Raw genomic sequence first — 22,381 nt, 5'->3', positions numbered from 1 at the left:
TTCAGGTTGCAATGTAATAACACATATGTATTCATATATTACTCAAATCATGTGATTAAATAGGATTGAGTCTAAGTAGAACTAAAATAATCAGTTTCAGTCCCAATGCCACAAGAATGTCTTCAGTTCTATTACAGATCTGAATGGAGATGATAATATCTTACTGCCTTGGGTTCACACATACCACAAAACCATGATTTGAATTTATTGCAGGTACAAAACATTTTATGGCTGCATTTTGCAATCAAAGTGACAATCAACAAGTTGTGTTACTGCCTAATTTGTCAATTTGATCTCTGTCTGGATTTTTACACATTCTTCTATAACACAAATATTTTTATTTGGTCTTTCACATTTACCACCGTTTTATTTTTTGCAGATCTGCACTCATGAATTGGTTTTCTGTTCTGGCAAAAAATGATTGGAAGACTCACTTTATATTGTGGAATAGCAATGCTGCATTGGCACATTATCTACCCTGTTTGCGAAGATCTTTGCATAGTGAGTGTACCCTGAAAAGATTACTCCTTTATTTTGGAGACTGATGTGATCAAATGTAAAAGAGGCAGGCATAATTTAACTTGCATGCAATTGTTAAAAATGGAATGTTGTGTCTGGACTGTAGATTCACAGAGTTTGGTTTGGTTTCCATTTTAAGTGAATGGACCAAATTTTATTTTCTTTATTAAAGTTCCAACTTTAATCATTACAGAGTGTATGCCTTTGAATATCATTTGTTAATTAGGAAAATTGCTACCAGACTCCTGCTTTTCACAAACATTTCTTTAAACTTTACCCACCTCCAGATGAAAACAGATTGATAAGACATCATTGCCGAATAGAATGAAATATATAATATTAAGCCAAATTAAACAATGCAAAATCATTATGTATATTTATGGTTAAGTCATAAGAATAAAACAGGGTAAAAAGAAATGTCATTTTAATTCTAGATTTTCAAATAAAAAATACACTATTTTCTAGACTGTAGACTATAAGGGCTTTATGCTATCATGAAAATATCCTTGTCTTTGAAAGAAATGATGATATGTGGATTTAAAGATTAAGAAAGATGTGATTGAATTAGGGGCTGAAGGGATGATGATGTCTAAGACGGAATGGGGAAAAGATTGTAATTCCCTGTTAAAAAGATAGGCAGTTATTCATATATTCTAAACAAGTTATTTTCTTTTGTCTCTTTAATATCTTGCATCTCTTTTTTCATGCTATATAAAAATTCTTAACCTTTAAAAAAAGAAAATGTATCTGTTTTAAACTTAGGTTAGTGAAATCTGGATGGTTTGATATTATTTTGTAGGTTTTTAAAAATTGTCAGCTACTGTTTCTTCTTTGGATTGTATTTTGTATGTTTTAACAGGGACCTATATTGTGCTTCTGTAGCCAGAGGGGTAGTCATATAAATCTAAATAAATAATCTCTGATCTTTTGAATAAGGGAGCGATCATATTCTGCAGATAGTATAGGAGATTTTCTAACTGAAAGTTATTTAACAGATACCTAATGCAAATGAAGTGGCTTATGTCTCCCCTATAATGCAGCAAATGGAGATATTACACAATATTACACAATAATACCCAATTTTCATTACAAAAATTGTCTAATATAAAAAAAAAACTATGTCCCAGTCTAGGTTTTAATTATTATACCAGGAAGATGTATTTATCCTACACAACAAGGAAAAATCACACTTTAAGAACACATCTCTGATTCTCTATTCAAATTGTACATTTGCCTGATTTGTTCAAATTGTAAGAAATATGACTTAAATCAGGGGTGAAATGCTATCGGTTTTGGCCAGTTCACCCAAACTGGTAGTAAAAAATGGTTTTAAAAGTAAAAAAAAAAATGTTCCGATGATCACGCAGCGAAGTGAACCGGTAGCAGGCTGCAGAGCATTTCACCCCTGAATTAAATATGTAATTTTTGAATTACAATTTTTAAAATAATTTTGAATTGCTCTTAAAATAATGACAAAAAAGGAACAAAACACAAAACACATGGACAATAAAAAAACTATATAAGTGCTTAAACGTGAGTGAAAAAATACAACAGAAAAAATGTAAAATGTAACACAATAAACTGACCAGAATTATTTATGGGATTAAATAAGTCATAGACAATAATTTATGTAGCCTATATTCTGTATATTAGGCCATAGGAGTCAGTTTTAGCTAGTAGCTAACATGTTGATGTGCTGGAAAAAACAATGGTTATGTCCTTATTTCCATACTCAAATAGTTTGAGTACTTTTTATGATCCATAAAACCATTTTAAAGATTATTGTTGGAAGATATATAATTGATCAAGTTAATATAAGCCTTATATTTTCATGCCATGTAATATCTGGTATTATAATTTTTGCTTTAATAACCTGAGAATAAGGCACACCATCTGCTGCCAGGTTGGTCCAGAATAGTAGGGAACCATTCTTGTTTGGACCAGCCTTTCATCTTAATGCTTTTATTTAAAAATTCCTTCAGCTTGAAATATTAAATTTCAGGTTGGTATTAAGAGAAAACTAGATCAATTTCTGTTTGTCCAACATTTCATTGGGGGGAGGGGTGTTTCTGCCTAACTCTAAACATGTCTACTTTATATTTATCACAATCAAATGCTAATATATTATTCTGGCAGTAACATCCACGCCCTGTAGGGCATAAGAAAATAAAACCATACCAATTGCATGGCATAATTACCGATTACCTCCCTCCGTCCCATCAGATCGCATAGAGTAGGCCTCCTCCGAATTCCATCCGCCAGTCAGTGTCGACTGGCGACTACGCAGAGGAGAGTCTTCTCAGTAGCAGCTCCGACGCTTTGGAACGATCTCCCCGTGGAGATTCGTACCCACACCACCGTCCAGATCTTCCGCACAGCCCTTAAGATCTGGCTATCCCGTCAGGCCTGGGGATAAGACCCTAATCTCGCCCCACCCGAATGCTGAATGAATGTTGTGTTTTATTGTTTTTTTTTATTATATTTCACATTTTCTTTTTGTGTCTTGTCTTGCACTCCCTTCCTACAAATTGTAAGCCGCCCTGAGTCCCCTCAGGGAAAAGGGCGGCCTATAAATGTCAAATAAAATGAAAAAAATAAAAAAATAAGCGTGACATTTTTTTGTTTTGTTACATGGACGAAAGGCAGAAATGCAGTTTAGTTCATTCTGGAATCATTAATAACGAGTAGTTGAATATATTTTATTTTAGATGGTGACTTCAACATTCATCCCTTGGTAAAAGAAGCTATGGAGAGTAGAAAACCAGTTGTTGCCTTGGAAAGCACCATAGTCACACATGGCATGCCATATCCACAGAATCTGAGGTGGGTACTTCAAGCTTTTATCTGATGCTTCAATTAATACTAGGTGGATGGACTTTTTTGAATACCGTATTTTTCAGAGTATAAGATGCACCGGAGTATAAGCCGCACCAAGATTTTGAAGAGGAATTTTTTTTAAAAAAAGTTTTTGCACTCTGCAGGCCTCCCAAAAATGGTCCATTTTTTCCAAAAATGGGCCCCTTTTGTCATAAAAAGGACATGCATAGCCTTTAGGAGGCTTGTAGAGTGCTCCTGGGGGCTGGTGGGGGCAAAAATGAGCATAAAATGCCCCATTTTTTGCAAAAATAGGCCTGTTTTTTTCTCAAAAAAAGGGGCATGCATAGCCTTTAGGAGGCTTATAGAATGCTCCTGGAGGCTGAAGGGGGGGGGGAGGGAACGACCCATTTTCTTGCTCATTTTTGCTCTCCGCAGCCCCCAGGAGCACTCTGGAATCCTCCTAAAGGCTATGCACGGCCATTTTTGCAAAGGGGACGGGGTTTGGGGAGGCCAAAAATGCTGTATTCAGTGCATAAGACACACCCAGATTTTCAGCCTCTTTTTTGAGGGAAAAAGGTGCATCTTATACTCTGAAAAATATGGTAATCTTCCCCTACTTGCACCTAGATAAGTAAAAACCTGCTCTGGAAATTGTTCTTTTTCTACTATGTCCTCTAGGATAGGGGTCCCCAGCCCCCAGTCTGCGGACTGGCACCAGGCTGCAATATGCCAGAAACCAGGCAATATAAACAAGCAAAGCCCCAACCACAGGATGCAGGCAGCACATGAAACCACACCCCCTCCAGTCCGTGGGAAAACCTCTCTCCACGGAACCGGTCCCTGGTGGCCAAAATTTTGGAGGCCGTTATTCTAAGAAACCATTCGGTTTATTCCCACTCATGAAACAGACATGCTTAAATCATCCTTACATATACCAGCATTAAAATACTATTTTCTCTCTGAAGCTAAGAACATTTGATGACAGCAATAGCAATAGCAGTTAGACTTATATACCGCTTCATAGGGCTTTCAGCCCTCTCTAAGCGGTTTACAGAGTCAGCATATCACCCCCACAGTCCGGGTCCTCATTTCACCCACCTCGGAAGGATGGAAGACTGAGTCAACCTTGAGCTGGTGAGATTTGAACCGCTGAACTGCAGAACAGCAGTCAGCTGAAGTAGCCTGCAGTGCTGCATTTAACCACTGTGCCACCTCGGCTGATAGCAGCAGGTGTGAGAGATCTTTGCTGTCCATTACATAAGAGGCAAAATCAAATGATCAGTTGTCCATGGGATCAGAGAGTTACTTATTGTGACCATCCTAAACTAAAGCAAGTTCAAAGATGCTAGACAATTCCTGGAAGCCTGGCACTATGACAATATGACCATCAATAGAAAGCTAGACATAGACAATGTTTACTTAGTCGGCAAAAGAGATAGTCAACAAGCCAAAAAGGCACAGAATGACAAAAACACCTCCCCACCAGCAATTAGCAACTAGAATGAGCATAGATTAACATAAAGCAGCAATCAAAAGTAAACAATATCCCAATCAAAGAACTGCCAAACAAGCTAATTGTAAACAGCCCAACCAAATAACCTCCAAGACCATTCCCACCAACATTGAAAGGGCAAACCACTAGTAAATTGTGAACAAATCCCATTCCTTGCTAGCATTGATAATATTATCTAGTTTGGGAAATGAATCATTTGCAAGAAAACCACCAAGCTCAGAGAGCACAAAGGACTCCTCATTTCAACTCTGGCCTACAAATATTCTCCTTTATAGTTACTTATTGACAGTTTCAGGCTGATGCAGACATGTGTCCTCTTCCCACAAGGCCTGTGAGAAACTGGGGAGCAGATGGAGGGGAGAAATTCAGTTGGAGTATGAAGAGAAAACACAGTCCAGATATGGTGGTCCTGGAAATGAAGAGTTTCGAAGAGACCCCATTTTTATTGGTTTCTTATAGATTTATAGAGGGATGTGGTGGCTCAGTGGCTAAGATACTGAGCTTGTTGATCAGAAAGGTTAGCGTTTCGGCAGTTTGAATCCTTAGTGCTGCGTAACATGAGCTCCCGTTACTTGTCCCAGTTTCTGCCAACCTAGCAGTTCGAAAGCATGTAAAAATGCAAGTAGAAAAATAGGAACCACCTTTCATGGGAAAGTAACAGCGTTCCATGAGCCTTTGGCATTTAGTCATGCTGGCCACATGACCGGCTGCTGCAGTTCAGCAGTTTGATTCTCACCGGCTCGAGGTTGACTCAGACTTCCATCCTTCCAAGGTCAGTAAAATGAGGACTCAGATTGTTGGGGGCAATAGGCCGACTCTGTAAACTGCTTAGAGAGGGCTGTAAAGCACTGTGAAGCGGTATATAAGTCTAAGTGTTCTTGTTATTGCAATTGCCTCTCAAACAGAGAGCATAGATGGATCTGAGAGTTATCATTTGTCACTTATATAAAGAAAAGAGAAAAAGCAGAGAGAAATCCTAAGTAAGAGTTGTTTGTGACACAGCCATCTTTATGGTGCTGATCTTTTCTATTTTTTACTTTTTAGTCTTTGCTCAGCTTTGTGCAAATGAAATGATACGATGCCAAGGAACTAGTTCTGTGTTAACTTAAATATTTTGGTTTTTTACCCTCTTTACTTTTCTTTCACTGTCTATGTTGCCATATATTGAATTTTCTAGCATGGCCAGAGAAGTGGAAGAAATTGTCAGAGCAAATGGGTGTGTGCCAGCAACTATTGGCATATTAAATGGCCACATCCATGTGGGCCTCCAAGATGAAGAACTGAACACTCTGGCAACAGCCAAGGACGTCGTGAAAGTCTCTCGCAGAGACTTCCCCTATGTTCTCAGCCAGGTACTTGATGGAATTCCTTATTCTAATTTGCTTGGGTTACATAAATTAGGGACAAGGCTCAATTGGTGGAAATTTTCCTGTGAGTGAATCCGCAAAACCAGTACTCAAACAGCTGAGTCAGAGTTTTTTTGACAGGGGATTAGGATTAAGCAAAACCATCTCCAGTTGGCAGCTAGAGTTTGGTGAACTTTCCTTAGAAACTTTGGAGAGTCTATTTCCAAACAAATATTTGTCATTTCATGTTGAAATACACTTGGATTTCATTTATGCTACTCTTTGCTGCTTAACGAAGCTAATTATCTGAAGTGCAATCAGACAAGCAATTAGGTCAACAGAAAAGTTGACAATAAGTAAAATTTGTTTCTTAGTTTAGAGTGGTCTCTGTCTACAAAGAGATTGAAGTCTCTTTTATACCATAAGCCAAATTGGTTTTTTTTTAGTTGTTTTGTAACCAGACATCTTGGCATCCATTCTGTAAATAGGTAAGCCACTTATACAAGCTATTTGATGACATACCTTATGAATGTGCTCTCAGCATTCCAGATATATCCACCAGCCCCAAGCCTATTCCATCCTTCTTACATTCAGCCTAGTGTTTTCACAGAGTGCCTTCATTTTCTAGGGAATCTAATCAGCCCATGAGCAAGCTTTTCACACTGGAGTCAGAAACATTGGCATTGCCACCCTGATTTTCATCCAGCCTATAAAAAGGAGGCACATGGCTGTTTGACTCCATGTGAGTATGAAAAGGAACTAGTTCTCAGTCTATTTGTTTTGCTTGTGCTTGGAAGTTACCATACATCCGGTAACCTCATGTTTGCTTTTCAATTCATAGAGTCACAAAACCTTAAGAGTTAGGCTCAGATACCCATTCAGCATCTTAAATCCCACTGGCGTTGAAGGAGTTCTTTTCACTGCTTAGTAGTACTTACTATTCAGAGGTTTCTCCTAATGTTTCACAAGACAGGGCTTTTTCTCCAAATATTATTTATAAGTGTTAATCTCAGTGTCCAAGGCAACAGAGAACATGCCATTTGTACAAGAGCTCTTGAAATATTTGAAGTCTTTATTATGACACCCTGTAATTTTTCCTCAGCTATTCCTCCTACGCTACTTATTATCACCGCTGCCTGAATGTCTAGGAAAAAACATTTGGGAACAAAGGCAGGTCCTTGTTATCAAAGATAATGCCATAAGGCAAATACGAAGTATTGGGGCTAAAAAGTGCTTTATTTTATTTTTTTTAAAAGGGAGCTTGGCTGTTTTTTGAGGAAGAAGATGATGTTTCACTTCTTTCTCAAAAAACAGTCCAATTGCCTTTTAATATAAGATTATATTATATTAATATAATATAATTATATTATATATCATATGACAAATAACCTGGATGACTGAAAATCTCTGTAGACGTGTTGGGGTTTAACTGAATTTTCAGACTGAATTGGCAATGGATTAGTTCACACATTGCACTAAATCATATTGTTATGTTTTTCTCTTCAGAATAATATAGGAATCTAATATTTTAGCTTAGTATTGTAGGTGAAAGACATTATGGATTGTTCAACAAATCATGATTTTAAAAATTTCCATCTTTATCTTTGAAAACATTTCAACCTTTCACACATATCACTTATTCCTTATTTGAAAAATATGAAATCTGAATAATTATTGGTTGTTCCATGACAGGGATTGTCTGGGGGAACTACTGTTTCCGGAACCATGATTGTGGCACACAAAGCAAGAATTCCAGTTTTTGTAACTGGAGGAATTGGAGGAGTCCACCGGGGAGGAGAAAATAGTAAGACAAACATCATTTTAATTACAAATCAATTCCCAAATGCTGTATTACAAAACCCATCTACCTCTTTGTTATCTCCTATTGACAGAGCCCTAATAGGTACTCAATACTTATTTGTTGTCGTGCTGTTTCAGCATATATTCTCTTCTACAGTTGGCTAAATAACGGATATAAAGTAAATACGTAAAGAGAAATAAACTTCATTTGTTCAAAATATTTAATATAGTTTCTCTGTGTAATGCATTTATTCACTGAGTCTTGTATATAATATTTAAAAGATTTCCAGTTAATGGATGCTAAAAAAAGACTTCTGACCGAGCATGGGGGGGAAGGGGGAGTCCATTTCTACATAAGAACCAAACAATGTATCAGATTTATTAAATATAAAGAGAGTAGTAATTTTATTATTAATTCATTTATCTTTCAAAAACTGCTATTTTCAGGCACATAGGGAATTGGCAAAGGAGATGAAGATGCAAATCTACGGTGATGGAAATTCTAATGGGAATCAGCCCCATAGTGATCAGTTTTATGACTGGGCCTGCAATTGCACAAAATCCCTCTATATCTCTCTTCATTCCATAGATGGGGAACTTCATTTTAAGTTTTTTGTTCTGTCTGAAATTGACAGTCCATTTAGAATAGAAGAGAACAAGCATCTTGGGCATTTGATCACTCGTTCTCAGTCCAAGAAGAGGTGGCTTATTTTGCTGATGGACTTTTTGCTTCACTGACTTTTCAGCAACTCTTTTTCAAAGAATAACAAAGTTAGAGGTATTCTAATCCTACTCCCTGGTCAAGCAGGAAACTCTACACCATCAAATTGTTGTCCAATCTTTCCTTAATAACTTCTGGTGTTAGAGCACCTACAACTACTGGAAGCAAGTTATTCCACTGATTAATTGTTCTAAATGTCAGGAAATTTCTCCTTAGTTCTAGGTTGCTTGTCTCCTTGATTAGTTTCCACCCATTGCTTCTTGTTCTATCATCAGATGCCTTGGCGAATAGATGGTCTTCTTTGTGACAACCCCTTAAATATTGAAACACTGCTATCATGTCACTTCTAGTCCTTCTTTTCCTTCTTTTCAACTCTTCACAACGAGGTAGAAATTATGTCAAGTCCTGCAAAGATGGCAAACTCAGGGGAAAAGAACCTCTTGGTGTAAGGAAGGATCTTTATTGTTAAGAGGGTAATGTAACAGAATCTTGAAAGCCTGTCAGAGCAATTCTGTCATTCAACTAGATTGAGTTGCTCCAAATTTTTCTCATTTTCCTTTCTTTATTGGATTACTATGTCTCTTTGCTCCACTAGTTTCCTGATAAAAAACCCGTAATAGATAACACTTAAAAATGTATCCTGTGTCTCTCCACGTCTATCTCTCTGCCTGCTGTTTGTCTAAGAATTGCTAATTTGAGGTCACTTCCTTCTGTGTTTTTTCTCAAGCACACATGAACAAACACATGCTCCTTCAATCTTCTCCTGGTAGGATAGAATCACCTAAGTGCTAAACTATGCCTATCCAAATAATGTATTTCTTGCAGCTAAATAGTTATAAAACCTGATTTATTATTTTTTGTCACGACCAAATTCTTACGAAAGGAATACTCACAGGCATACATAGAACATTTCAGTCATCTCTACAGGTAGTCCTCGACTCACAACGTTTGTGTAGTAAACATTCAAAATTACAATGGCATTGAAAAAAGTAACTTATGACTGTTTTTCACAGTTATGACCTTTGCAGCATCTTTATAGTCATATGATCAAAATTCAGATGCTTGACAATTGATTCTCATTTATGACAGTTGCAGTGTCCCAGGGTCATGTGATCACCTTTTGCAAACTTCTAACAAGCAGAATCAATGAGGGAACCCAGAAATCACTGGGTTACTAGCTTATCAACTAAAGTGATTCAATTAACAACTGTGACCAGAAAGTTCGTAAAATGGGGCAAAACTCATTCAACAAATGTCTGACTTAACACCAAAAATTTGAGGCCCCATTGTAGTCATAAGTGAAGGACCGCATGTATTTTTCTTTCTAGTCTATCAGAAGAAAATAGAAACTGTCTTTATGACATTTATTTTTTCTGGTCAGTTCTACTCATGCTCAGAGTTACTTTACACAGGAGAAGAGTTACAAGAAAGAGAAGAGTCAAAACCACTTGGATTTTTCTAGAATGCATTTTGTACCAGAATCAGGACTAGAAAATAGAAATACCTTAAAGCATTTGTGTAATACCATTTTAACCAAATTTTAGTTCTTCTACTGCCTTCTAGGTGTGTTACAATTATATCTCCTAGAATTTTCAATCACATTATCTATACCAAAGAAGAATATATTATTTCATTTTCTAATTAGTTGGAAAATATAGTAAAACTGGTACAGTGCACATTTCCAAAAGCCAATCCTTAATGTCTGGAATAACAGCACTTTTCTAGTCTCTCAGAATAATTCTTTTCATAAACTTCTGTGACTGGTACAACTTCCAAAGCAGTCAGATTGGAACGTTTATTGTAACTCAATCTTATATTAACGTCTTTTAACATTTAAGAATCTGTGACCTGTTAAATCATCTTTGAGAGAAAAGTAGTGCAATCTGATGTAACCATAATGAACATAGAATTTTCCTCAATTTGTATTTGTATTTGTTTATTATTTATAGGCCGCCCTTTCCCCTGAGGGGACTCAGGGTGGCTTACAATTTATGGGGAGGGGAATACAAGACAAGACATGAGACAATACATAAGTAAAAATAGAACACAACATTCATTCATCATTCGGGTGGGGACGGATTAGAATCTTTATCCCCAGGCCTGACGGGATAGCCAGGTCTTGAGGGCTGTGCGGAAGGTCTGGACGGTGGTGAGGGTGCGAATCTCCACGGGGAGATCGTTCCAAAGGGTCGGAGCTACTACTGAAAAGGCTCTCCTCCGCGTAGTTGCCAGTCGACACTGACTGGCACATGGAACTCGGAGGAGGCCTAATCTGTGTGATCTAATAGGTCGTAGGGAGGTAATTGGCAGGAGGCGGTCTCTCAAGTACTCAGATCCACTACCATGGAGGGCTTTGTGGGTGGTAAGTAGCATTGGTCAATGGCTTTCATATCATTTTTTCTGTTGTCATTCTGGAGCATGCCCACATCTTCTCTGTTTTTCCTTCTCTATGTTATTTGTCCTGACTTTGATAGAATAGAATAGAATAGAATAGGGAAGGGGAAAAGGAAAGGGAAAGGGGAATGGAAATGGAAATGGGGAATGGAATAGAATAGAATAGAATAGGGAAGGGGTTCAGGATGGGGATGGGGATGGGGATGGGGATGGGAAAAGGAATGGAAATGGAAATTGGAATGGAATAGAATAGAATAGAATAGAATAGAATTCTTTATTGGCCAAGTGTGATTGGACACACAAGGAATTTGTCTTTGATGCATATACTCTCAGTGTACATAAAGAAAAGTAAAATAGAATACATTCATCAAGAATCATAAGATACAACACTTAGTGATAGTCATAGGTTACGAATAAGCAATCAAATTATACTAGGAAACAAAACAATATACATTTTAAAGATACAAGCAACATGGTTATAGTCATAAGTGGAAAGAAATAGGTACTAGGAAGGAAGAGAAGAATAATAGTAATACAGTCTTAGTAGGTAATTTGACAGTATTGTTGGGATTAGTTGTTTAACAGAGTGATGGCATTCAGGAAAAAACTGATCCTGGAGTCATGCAGCCATCACCTAATCCAATTCTTGTTCTCTCCTCCTTGCCACTTCACAACAACGTTGGTGTCATCTTTTGACCATGACATCTCTCTTCTCTTTCTATGGAGTATAATTAGGCTTTCCTGAAGCCTGAGCAGGGCAAAAATGGCCTCCTCTGACCCCCCAGAGGCCTTCCAGAAGCTGGAAATGGATCGTTCCTGAACTTACAGTTGGGCTGTTGAGGCCATTTTTCGGCCACCCCAGCCTCCGGAGGCACTTCTGAAGCCTGGGGAGGGCGAAAACGGCCTCCCCTGCCCTCCAGAAGGGCAAAAAATCAGATAGCCGGAGTCCGCATGCATGGCCTAGCTGACAGCTGGCATGCCACCAAATATGTCTCCATGTGCCACCTGTGACATGCATGCTATAGGTTCGCCATCACAGGCATAAGGCAACTTCATATGGAAGGATGAATGGATACCTTCCATTTCCAATCATTCAGTTAAAATGAAAGAAGCTTCTTGGATGAGAAGTGAAATGTTTTCAAGGAAAAAGAAAGAAAATTGAATTACATTTTGGAAAAGTACCTTTGGGGCAACTTCATATGTTATTTCATTATAGCATTTTAATATTTTTCTCCTGAGAAGCGTGAAAGAAATTGGGTGATACATGAGAAGTTCTCCATAATTTGTACTGATATTTTATCTTTTTCAGCTTTGGACGTGAGTGCTGATCTGACTGAGTTAAGTCGTACTCCAGTTGCTGTAATTTCTGCAGGTGTAAAGTCTGTACTTGATATTGGCAGGACACTGGAGTATCTAGTAAGCTATAAAATTACAGAATTTCAAAGTAATCATTGGTTCAATGTCTCAAAATGTCAGGTCTGGTATGCTAAGAAGTGGGATCTTTGCCCATTTGAAGGAAAGATTGAAGTAATCTGTTGGTAACTGGAGTATACATATATGTTAAAATGCTAGGAATGTTGTACGTTATTTTTTCTGTGACAACTTCTGGGACAAGTAACAGGAGCTCACTCTATTACATGGTGCTAGGGATTCGAACTGCCGAACTGCCAACCTTTCTGATCTCCATGCTCAGCATCTTAACCACTGAGCCACCATATCCCTTTTTGAAATTTCTAGACCATAATAAACAAAGTTGTGCAGCAATAGAAGTAATGATCCCAACATTAAGAGATTGTGTCAGAGTGAGCATTACTATTTTGAGACAACCCAGAAGCAAAATACAGTACACAGAGATTTTTTCTTTCAAACAGTGGTTTATCTACAAGACATATATGTAAAACTTTTTGCCACCAGTTCTCTGGGTGTGGCTTGGTGGGCATGGCTTGGTGGGGGGGGGGGGGTGTCACGTGACTGGGTGGGCATGGCCATCTTTTTAAAAAAATTTAAAGCATTTGTTACAACCTATTTGCCCTAACCGATAGTAAAAAAATGCTTTAAGAAGGGGGGGGGGGGGAGGTTCAGTTGTGCTGTGCGATCGTGGGAACCTTTTTTTTTCATTTTTAAAGCTTTTTTTTACTACTCGTTCAAGTGAATAGGCAGTAAAAAAATTCTGTAAAAAGTGAAAAAAAGGTTCCCACGATTGCATGGCTCACAGCTGTCCATGTGATCATTGGAAGCTCCCCCTCCCCCACTTTTTAAAGTATTTTTTCCTGCTGGTTCAAGTGAATAGGCAGGAAAAAATGCTTTAAAAAGCAGGGGAAAGCTTCAGATGATTGTGCGGCTCATAGCTGAGCCACGTGATCCTTGGAAGCTTTTTTTTTTTTACTACTAGTTCACAGAACCAATGACATTCATCCCTACCAGTTCGTGTGAACCGGTGCGAACCGGTAGCATTACACCTCTGATATATACATACATATATGTACTAGGCAAAACCAGGCAATCTATCAATCTTCAACTATAACACAGAAGCACACACGGAAAGAGAGAGCCGCCCTCACAGGGCCTCTCTTATATAGACAGCCTCTTAAAGTGATAACCCTGCTGACTCATTCTCATTGCATCATCTCGGTTCACAGCCTTACAGCAGCTGGTCAGCTATTAAATCATCATTACCTTAACAGATTGTTATCCAATTTTTAAAAGAAGAAACCTCCACTGGGTATGAGCTTTTCCTTCTACATGGCATTGTGTTCTTTCAATTCACCTTTCTTGTCTTACCTCTGCAGGAAACTCAAGGTGTCTGTGTGGCCACCTTTGGAAAATCAAGAGAATTCCCAGCCTTCTTCTCTCACCAAAGTGGCTTCCAAGCACCATATCAGGTGCAGGATGAGAACGCTGCTGCTCAACTGATTGGTGAGCTGTCAGTAGAATAAGATGCATCTTGGATGAGTGGAATCTGAATGGAACTTTAGCTGATAAGTTTTTCAATTTCTCTGTCAACAGCTGCAATGCTTTTCACACCTAGTGGAAGTCAAAAGCTCACTGACCTCATTAAGGTTTTCTTCTACATTAGTACACATAGGATCAAACTAAAGCCATCCCAAAATTCCCCTATCTTCAACAGTTTTGTCTCTCTTTCTCCTTGATGTCTTCTGCTCTATCCTTCTACAGGCTTTGAATCCTATACCCACAACTGCCATTATTCAGCAATTCCCGAGGCCCAATTTGTACATGCTACACAATTAAGTGTTAAAGACTTTTTTCTGAACTGTACCACACTATTGCACTGGAAGTTGACATGTTGACTGCTATCTATGGCCCACTCTGAGCAAAACCCACCCAATGCTCACCACCAAAACCCCACTGAAGATGGGTCTAGTTGACTTCTTGTTTCACTGTTTTTCAATGTGCATTTTGTTTCTGATACAAGCATTGAAGCATTAAAATTCTTATATGAAATCTTAAATATAACAGAACATGTAGAGCATGTTGATTCTGTTGAACTGCAGCCTTCGAACACTCAGTTGCCACATGTTGTACAAAGCAGGTGTTGTCTTTCTACAGACATCAACGTCTCTTGCTTCTACTGCTTTTATCTTTGCAATTCTCTAACCTATTAGAGGTTAGAGAATTGCCTAACCTCTAACCTAACCTAACCTAACTTAACCTAACCTAACCAAACCTAACCCAATGGTACATTCCAATTTTAAGTAATTTATAAGATCCCCATATCTGTTCAGTACTTCTTGTCCCAATCAGGGCTTCTATTTTCATTTGATTTATATTCCACCCTTCTGGTCTGGCAAGTAATCAAAGCCATTAATAAGATTTAAAGGAGACACAATATAAAAAATAACACTACAGATTCAATTAACAAATAAATGCAATTAAAAAGATGAGAAAATAAATACATTCAAATCTATGAGTTGGAAGGGAGTTCAACTTTGAAAAGAATGCATTCCTTAACATATGAGAAATGCAGAAGAGGATTCCCTTCATGTTTCAGAAAGAAGAATCTATGTGTGACATCTTTCTTTAAAAGGCCTCTGCTGGTACTCTTCATATCTGTCAGATTTATCATGGGATAGACAATCTCTTAGAGATGGTTCTTCTCTTCTTTTTTTATTTACAAACATGTAAAATACACACACACAAAACTTAGACGTATACCACATTTACACAATACAATGCAAACAGGAGCTTCCTGTTCTTTCTAATAGCAATTATCAATTGATACCGCTCACCTTATATTATTTCCCCTTCTATTGTATTTCATTTGGATTTCACCATTCTTAACCCTCTTATTTTACTCATAACTATTATTTTTTGAGTTTTGTTATATTCCTTCGTTGATTCTTGTTTCTTTCCTTCATCCACCTATACATTTATCCCATATCTGGTAGAATTCTGATTCTTCTTTTCCCTGGATTTCTTTAGTTAGTTTGTCCATTTCAGCACAATCCATAACCTTTCTTATTATTTCATCTTCGCTTGGAGTTAATTTGTTTTTCCATTTCTGGGCAAAGGCAATCCTTGCCACCGTAATTATATGTATATTAAATACTGGATTTCTTTTTTGTATTTCGCAGACATTATTCCTAATTAAAAAAACTTCAGGTTTCTATTCTATTTTAACCCCTGTTATTGCCTCCAGCCAATTTTTGATCCTTTTCCAAAAAATTTTAGCCTCCTCACAGGTCCACCATAAATGATAATATGTTCTGTGTATTGATTCGCATTTCCAACATTTTGGAGAGGTATTTGTTAAGATTTTAGCTAACCTTATTGGTGCCAGGTGCCATCTGTAAAACATTTTGTACTGGTTTTCCTTGTATGCAACTGATAGTGTCATTTTTAAGTTTGTTCTCCAAAATTTTTCCCATTTGTCTAATTCAATATTATAGCCAAAGTTCTGCACCCATTTTATCATTTGTTCTTTCACAATTTCCTCTTCCATTTTATACTTCAGGAGGAATTTATATATTCTCCCTATCATATTTCTATTTGAGCTTTGAATAATTTTATCCAATTTGTGTGGCTCTGTTTTAATGTCATATAATTTAGTATCATTATTGTATTTAGTTTTGATTTGGAGGTAAGTTAGCCAGTCAACTTTCATGTTCTGTTCTGCCAATTCTTCAACTGTTTTTAAATTTCCCTGTCTATCAATTAAGTCTCTGTCTCTTAGCATTTTGTTCAAATCTATAAAATTTGGATAGGTCGTCCTTTCTGTCGGTGATAGCCAATTCAGGATTTTCACATAGTGGATTTTTTTTAATTTTTAGCCAATTTTGCAATAACGCTCTTCTAATTAAATGATTTTGATAGTATTTGTGCATTTTATTTTTATCATCCCATAGGAATGTATGCCAGCCTGCTTGCAAATCATGGCCTTCTAAGGTCAAAATTCTTTTATTCTTTAGCTCTATCCAATCCTTCACCCATGTTATTGTTACTGCTGATGCGTATAAATCCCAATTTGGTAATGCTAAACCTCCCCTCTCCTTGCTGTCTTGCATTGACTTTAGTTTAATCCTCGCTTTTTGTCCCTGCCAAATGAACCTAGCGGTTATTTTGTTTAATTCTTGAAAGAATTGTTTACCCGGATTAATAGGTGCGGCTTGCAACAGGAATAAGATTCTTGGTAAAATATTCATTTTAATTGTCACTATACATCCCATGAGTGATAGCTGAATATTTTTCCAATTTTCTAAATCTTTATTTATTTGTATCGCTAATTTATTATAATTATCATCTTTAATTGTGGAACATTTTGCTGACACCCAGATCCCCAAGTATTTCATTTTCTTAGTTATTAGCATTCTGGTTGCTACTTCCAGTTCCTCTTCTTGCTTTTTTGTCATGTTCTTGGTTATCATTTTTGTTTTGTCTTTATTGATCTTTAGTCCTGTCACTTTGCCATATTCTTCTAATTTTTGAATTAATTTCAGGCTAGATTCTAATGGATCCTCTAGAACAAATGCTAAGGCATCGGCATAGGCTTGGGCCTTATATCCTTCATTTTTGAGTCTTAAACCTTTTATTCCCTGGTCCTTCTGAATTTCATTTAATAAAATTTCCAAAGTTAATATAAAAGGCATCCCTGTCTGACTCCTTTTTTTATTTCGATCTTCTCTGTTAGTCTCCATTCATCAGGACTTTGGCTGTCTGACTGTTATAAAATCCTTCTATCATTTTTATAAATTTTTCTCTGAATTTCATCTCATTCAATAGTGTTATTATAAATTTCCAGATTACGTTGTCAAATGCTTTTTGTGCATCAAGGAAAACCAGTACCATTTGTTTTTCTGGATGCGCCTCATAATACTCTATTATGTCTAGGATGACTCTTGTATTATTTTTAATGTGTCTGTGAGGTAAAAATCCGTTTTGGTCCGGGTGTATTCATTCATTTAAAACCTATTTAATTCTTCCTGCCATAATTGCTGCAAATATTTTATAATCGGAATTTAGTAATGAGATTGGCCTGCAATTTTGAATTTCTTGTAGGTTGGTTTCTTCTTTCGGGATTAGCGATATTATTGCTTCTGTCCATGATTCAGGTATCTTGGCTTTTCCTAAAACTTCGTTAAACATTTCCACTCCTAGCTCTTCCAATATTATTTTGTTATATTTGTATAACTCCACCGGTATTCCGTCTGGTCCTGGGGTTTTATTATTTTTCTGGTTTTTCAGGACTAATTCCACTGTGGCTAATGTTATTAGCCTGTTTAAAACATTAAACACAGAAAAGATAACACCAATCTCAAAAGAACAAAGGGAAGTGATATTTTGATTTCCTCCATACTATCTTGCGCGTATAGTTTTGTGAAGTATTTCTGAATAATATGCTTCTTTTCTTCTGCTTTATATTGAATTCTTCCCTTATCATCTTTTAATTGATATGCCATCCTTTTTTCTCTTTCATTCTTCAGTCTGTATGCCAGCCATCGTCCAGGTTTGTTGGCTTGTTCAAAGTAATTTTGTCTGGCCGCTTTAATTTTCTGTGCTAATTCCTTTTGAGTTATTAAGTTGATCTTCTCTTCTCTTGAACTCAGATGCTGCTTGATTTGGTAGAAAACTAGCATGAAATTTGCTAATCCCCTGGGTCATCCCCATCCTACTTTAACCTGTTGCAACTACTTGTCTTTTCTCCAAAGTAGACAGACAGAAATACATGCTGGAGATTCCCCTTTGTGCCAAAATTGAAAAAAAAACATCGATACATCTAAGGAGCTTAAGGCTATCTCATTTGTTGCCTAGAAGGTAGGATGAAGGCAATTTAATTTAATGCATGACAGGAAAATACACTGATAAGACATGCTTATGTCTTGGTTAGGTACAAGTTGGGAGGAAAATAATAGTCAGACCTGAGTAGTTTAGGACTTTAAAATATAACACAAGAACTTTAAATTATTTATGGTAATTAATTTGTAGCCATTGCAGATTTTTCAGTGCAGAATCCTATGATCCACTCTATCTTACACTGGTAAACACCGCATTTTGTACCAACTGTAACTTTTGGATACTTTTCAAGAGTAGAACATTTGTTTTGTACTCTTTAGACTCTGCTGAGACTTGTTGTTCACTATTGATCTACAGCCGCATCCAACCATCACCAATATATCAGTTATGAAGATAGGCTTTATATCACTATGACTTAGTGACACTATAAAGTGTTGTAATCAGTAGTGGGAAACAGTGAAGCACAATGGAGGCAGAATGGGGAGACCCATGTTGTCTTCACCTTCAGCCCCAGTTCAATCTATCTATCTCAGTCTTTTTGTTCCTTGAGTTATGTGTGAGACACTTTTGTGCCATGTATGTTTGTTTGCTTTTTTGTTTATTCATTCCTTTTGCAGGGTTACCCATCTCAACAAATAATTCTGAATGGCTTCATATGTCATGTATGAAACATTAACCATTGATTGAATTATTTAAAACTTGATTGAATTGTTTAAGAGCCGAGGTGGTGCAGTGGTTAGAGTGCAGTAGTGTAGGATACTTCTGCTGACTGCCTGCAATTTGGCAGTTCAAATCTCACCAGGCTCAAGGTTGACTTGCCTTTCATCCTTCCAAGGTCAGTAAAATGAGGACCCAGATTGTTGGGGCCAATAGGCTGACTCTGTAAAACTGCTTAGATAGGGCTGTAAAAGCATTGTAAAATGGTGTATAAGTCTAAGTGCTATTGCTAACAAAGATAGGGCCATAGTCCAACAATGACTCTCTTTTTCTCAGCCAGGTCAATAACTTTGAAGCTGGGCAGTGGAGTCCTGATTGCAGTTCCCTGTCCTACACATGAAGCTGCTTCTGGGGAGCTTATTGAAGAAGCAATCCAGCAAGCTTTGGACGAGGCTCAGTAAGATTATTTTCTAATACATGATCAATTCACATTATAGTTTAACAACACTGCAATAGGTGTGCAAAATCTCCAGTTCAAATCTATTCAAGCATATTACTGTTTTATAAAGCCTTAGTAAGGCCGTACCTGGAATACTGCATCCAGTTTTGGTCACTACATTACAAAAAAGATGTTGAGAGCAAAGAAGAGCAACTATGATGATTAAAGGCCTGGCGACTAAAACATATGAAGAACAGTTAGAGGATTTGGGTTTGGCTAGTCTAGAGAAAAGAAGGACTAGAGGGACATGATAGCAGTATTTGAGAGGCTGCCACAAAGAAGAGTGGGTCAATCTATTTGCCAAAGCACCAGAGGGCAGGACAAGAAACAATGGATGGAAACTAATCAAAGAGAGAAGCAACCTGGAATCGAGAAGCTTCCTAACAGTGAGGACAATTAACCAGTGGCACAGTTTGTCTTCAGAAGGTTTGCTTGCTTCATCCCTGGAGATTTTTAAGAAGAAACCGACAGCCACTTGTCTGAAATCATATTGGGTCTTCTGCTTGAGTAGGGGGCTGGGCTAGAAGACTTCCAAGGTCCCTTCCACCTCTATTCTGATTGAAACTCATTTTGTACTATTCTGATTGATTGATTGATGGATCAGCTCATGAGATTCCTTTACATTATATCTTTCATTATTTTGTCCTCACCCAATCTCCCAAGTGTAACATGGACTTGATCATTCTGATATTTCAGGTTGCATATATATACTGTAGTGGTTTTGTATAGGTTGGTCCTTTGAATATTCAGCATCAGAGCAATGTAAATTCTAGGAATGTTAAATTTTAACTAAACAGCAAATCTGTACGATGGCGAATTAATACCCCCACCTACCCCCATGGATACCACTGCCTCCATGGAAGATTGTTTTTGGGTGTTTACCTTTGCACACACCTAGGAATATTTTCCAACTTCTGCAACAGTTAAGAAGTTAACGTAGTGGATTGTCTACAGTACAATCAGATCTCTTACTATGTTGTTGAAAGACAATATTAGGGTCATAATGTTGATAGATGGCTAAATCTTTTTTCCTGGGACATTTGCACACAATTCAAAACTTGCCATGATTCAAAGGAAGAGATACTCTTGTTTTGCATTCATTGAACATTTCAGCTTCAGGGACAGAATGAACCAGGTCAGGAGTCAGCAATCTACGGCTCTGGAGCCGCATGTGGCTCTTTCATCCCTCTGCTGTGGCTCCCTGTCACTCAAAATATGCATCACAATGTGTGATACCTGCCGGCATGCGATTTATTGAGCTTTTCAACCCCTGGTAGGTCAACTATGGATAAATCCAAGAAAAGAAAAATTTCAGAAGAAAACAGAACATTTTATTCAACTACATATGCTAGTTCTGTGGCTGCTCAGGAAATAGTCATGGAATGGTTTTATGGCTCCCGATGTTTTCTTTTCTGTGGGAAACGGGTCCAAATGGCTCTTTGAGTGTTTAAGGTTGCTGAACCCTGAACTAGGTAAATAATGCTGGGATCCCAGTTCAGGTTGCTTTCCCCAATATTCACCCTTTTCACTGTTTGAGCAGATGTAATCAGAGATCCCCTACTGTGTTTCCCATCAAAATTGTATCATCCTTGTGGAAACTTCCTTCAAAGTTGTTGTTGTTGTTGTTGTTGTTGTTATTATTATTATTATTATTATACAATTGTATCACAGCGGCCAGTTGTTTCGCCGGATTTGGCATTGGTTACTAGTCGGGCCCCACCCAGGGGCCTAGGACATCGTAACGTATTTTCGTAATATGCATGCAGATCCAAGCAGTGCGCCTTTTTGCATTTGACTGATGGTGATTTTGTCAATTTTTAACTGTTTTAAATGTACTGTATATACTCGAGTATAAGCCTAGTTTTTCAGCCCACTTTTTGGGCTGAAAAAAGCCGCCTCGGCTTATACTCGAGTCAGTGAAAAATTTGCCCGAAATGGAGGAGAAAAAGGGGCGGGGCCATGCCGCTGGGTGACACTCATGAATGGCCCAGTGCCCCTGTGAGTTTCCCCTCCCTCTGTGTCAGTTTGCCGCGCAGCGCGCACCGCACCATCCCCCCTCCTCACGTTCTAATGTAATGCAGGGCTGTCTTACGATTCCCCTTCCTCCCCCTCCTGCCGCTCTGCAACGATGTCCCACCTCCTCCTTGTTATGGCAAGCAGCCACATAGCGATGTCCCACCTCCTCTGGTACAGTGATCCAATGATAGGAATCACTGTGCCGTGTGTCATAGGAGGCGGGACATCGCTCCCGCGGCTGCACGGGACATCATCATCACAGCGGGACATCAGCATCATGAGGTGAGTGAAGTATTTCATTGAATACACCGCTAGTTTACTGTTTTTCTTTGAAATCAATATTCAAAAACATTATTGGTATCTATTTTTATTTTTGAAATTTACCGGTAGCTGCTGCATTTCCCACCCTAGGCTTATACTCGAGTCAATAACTTTTCCAGTTTTTTGTGGTAAAATTAGGTGCCTCGGCTTATATTCGGGTCGGCCTATACTCGAGTATATACGGTAATTCCAGTGCTTTTGGAATAGCACCCAGTGTGCCAATTACCACTGGAATTACCACTGCTGGTTTGTGCCATAGTCATTGAATTTTGATTTTTAAGTCCTGGTATCTTGCGATTTTTTCATGTTCCTTCTCAGCGACCCTGCTATCACCTGGTATTGCGATGTCTATGATTGTGACCTTATTTTTCTCAACCAGTGTGATGTCTGGTGTATTATGCGCCAGTATTTTGTCGGTTTGTATACGGAAATCCCACAAGATCTTGACCATCTGATTTTCGGTGACTTTTTCAGGCTGATGTTCCCACCAGTTTATTATTAATTATTAATTATTATTAATTATTATTATT

General features: G+C 37.8%; 1 protein-coding gene across 1 annotated transcript in view; it reads left to right on the top strand.

Annotated features, from left to right (window-relative positions):
- Positions 1 to 22,381, top strand: part of LOC116511003 — a 49,464-nt gene that overhangs the window by 1,112 nt on the left and 25,971 nt on the right. The window contains exons 2-8 of the mRNA XM_032220721.1: positions 380 to 501; positions 3,228 to 3,342; positions 6,027 to 6,201; positions 7,888 to 7,999; positions 12,420 to 12,526; positions 13,900 to 14,026; positions 19,352 to 19,472. Of these exons, the coding sequence (XP_032076612.1) occupies positions 390 to 501; positions 3,228 to 3,342; positions 6,027 to 6,201; positions 7,888 to 7,999; positions 12,420 to 12,526; positions 13,900 to 14,026; positions 19,352 to 19,472 (869 nt within the window). The 5' untranslated portion in view covers positions 380 to 389. The remainder of the gene's footprint in view (positions 1 to 379; positions 502 to 3,227; positions 3,343 to 6,026; positions 6,202 to 7,887; positions 8,000 to 12,419; positions 12,527 to 13,899; positions 14,027 to 19,351; positions 19,473 to 22,381) is intronic.

The sequence above is a fragment of the Thamnophis elegans genome, chromosome 7 (genome assembly GCF_009769535.1).
Source record: "Thamnophis elegans isolate rThaEle1 chromosome 7, rThaEle1.pri, whole genome shotgun sequence".
Lineage (NCBI taxonomy): Eukaryota > Metazoa > Chordata > Lepidosauria > Squamata > Colubridae > Thamnophis > Thamnophis elegans.
Note: the sequence above shows the minus strand (reverse complement) of the source record. Positions and strands in the feature narration are given on the sequence as shown.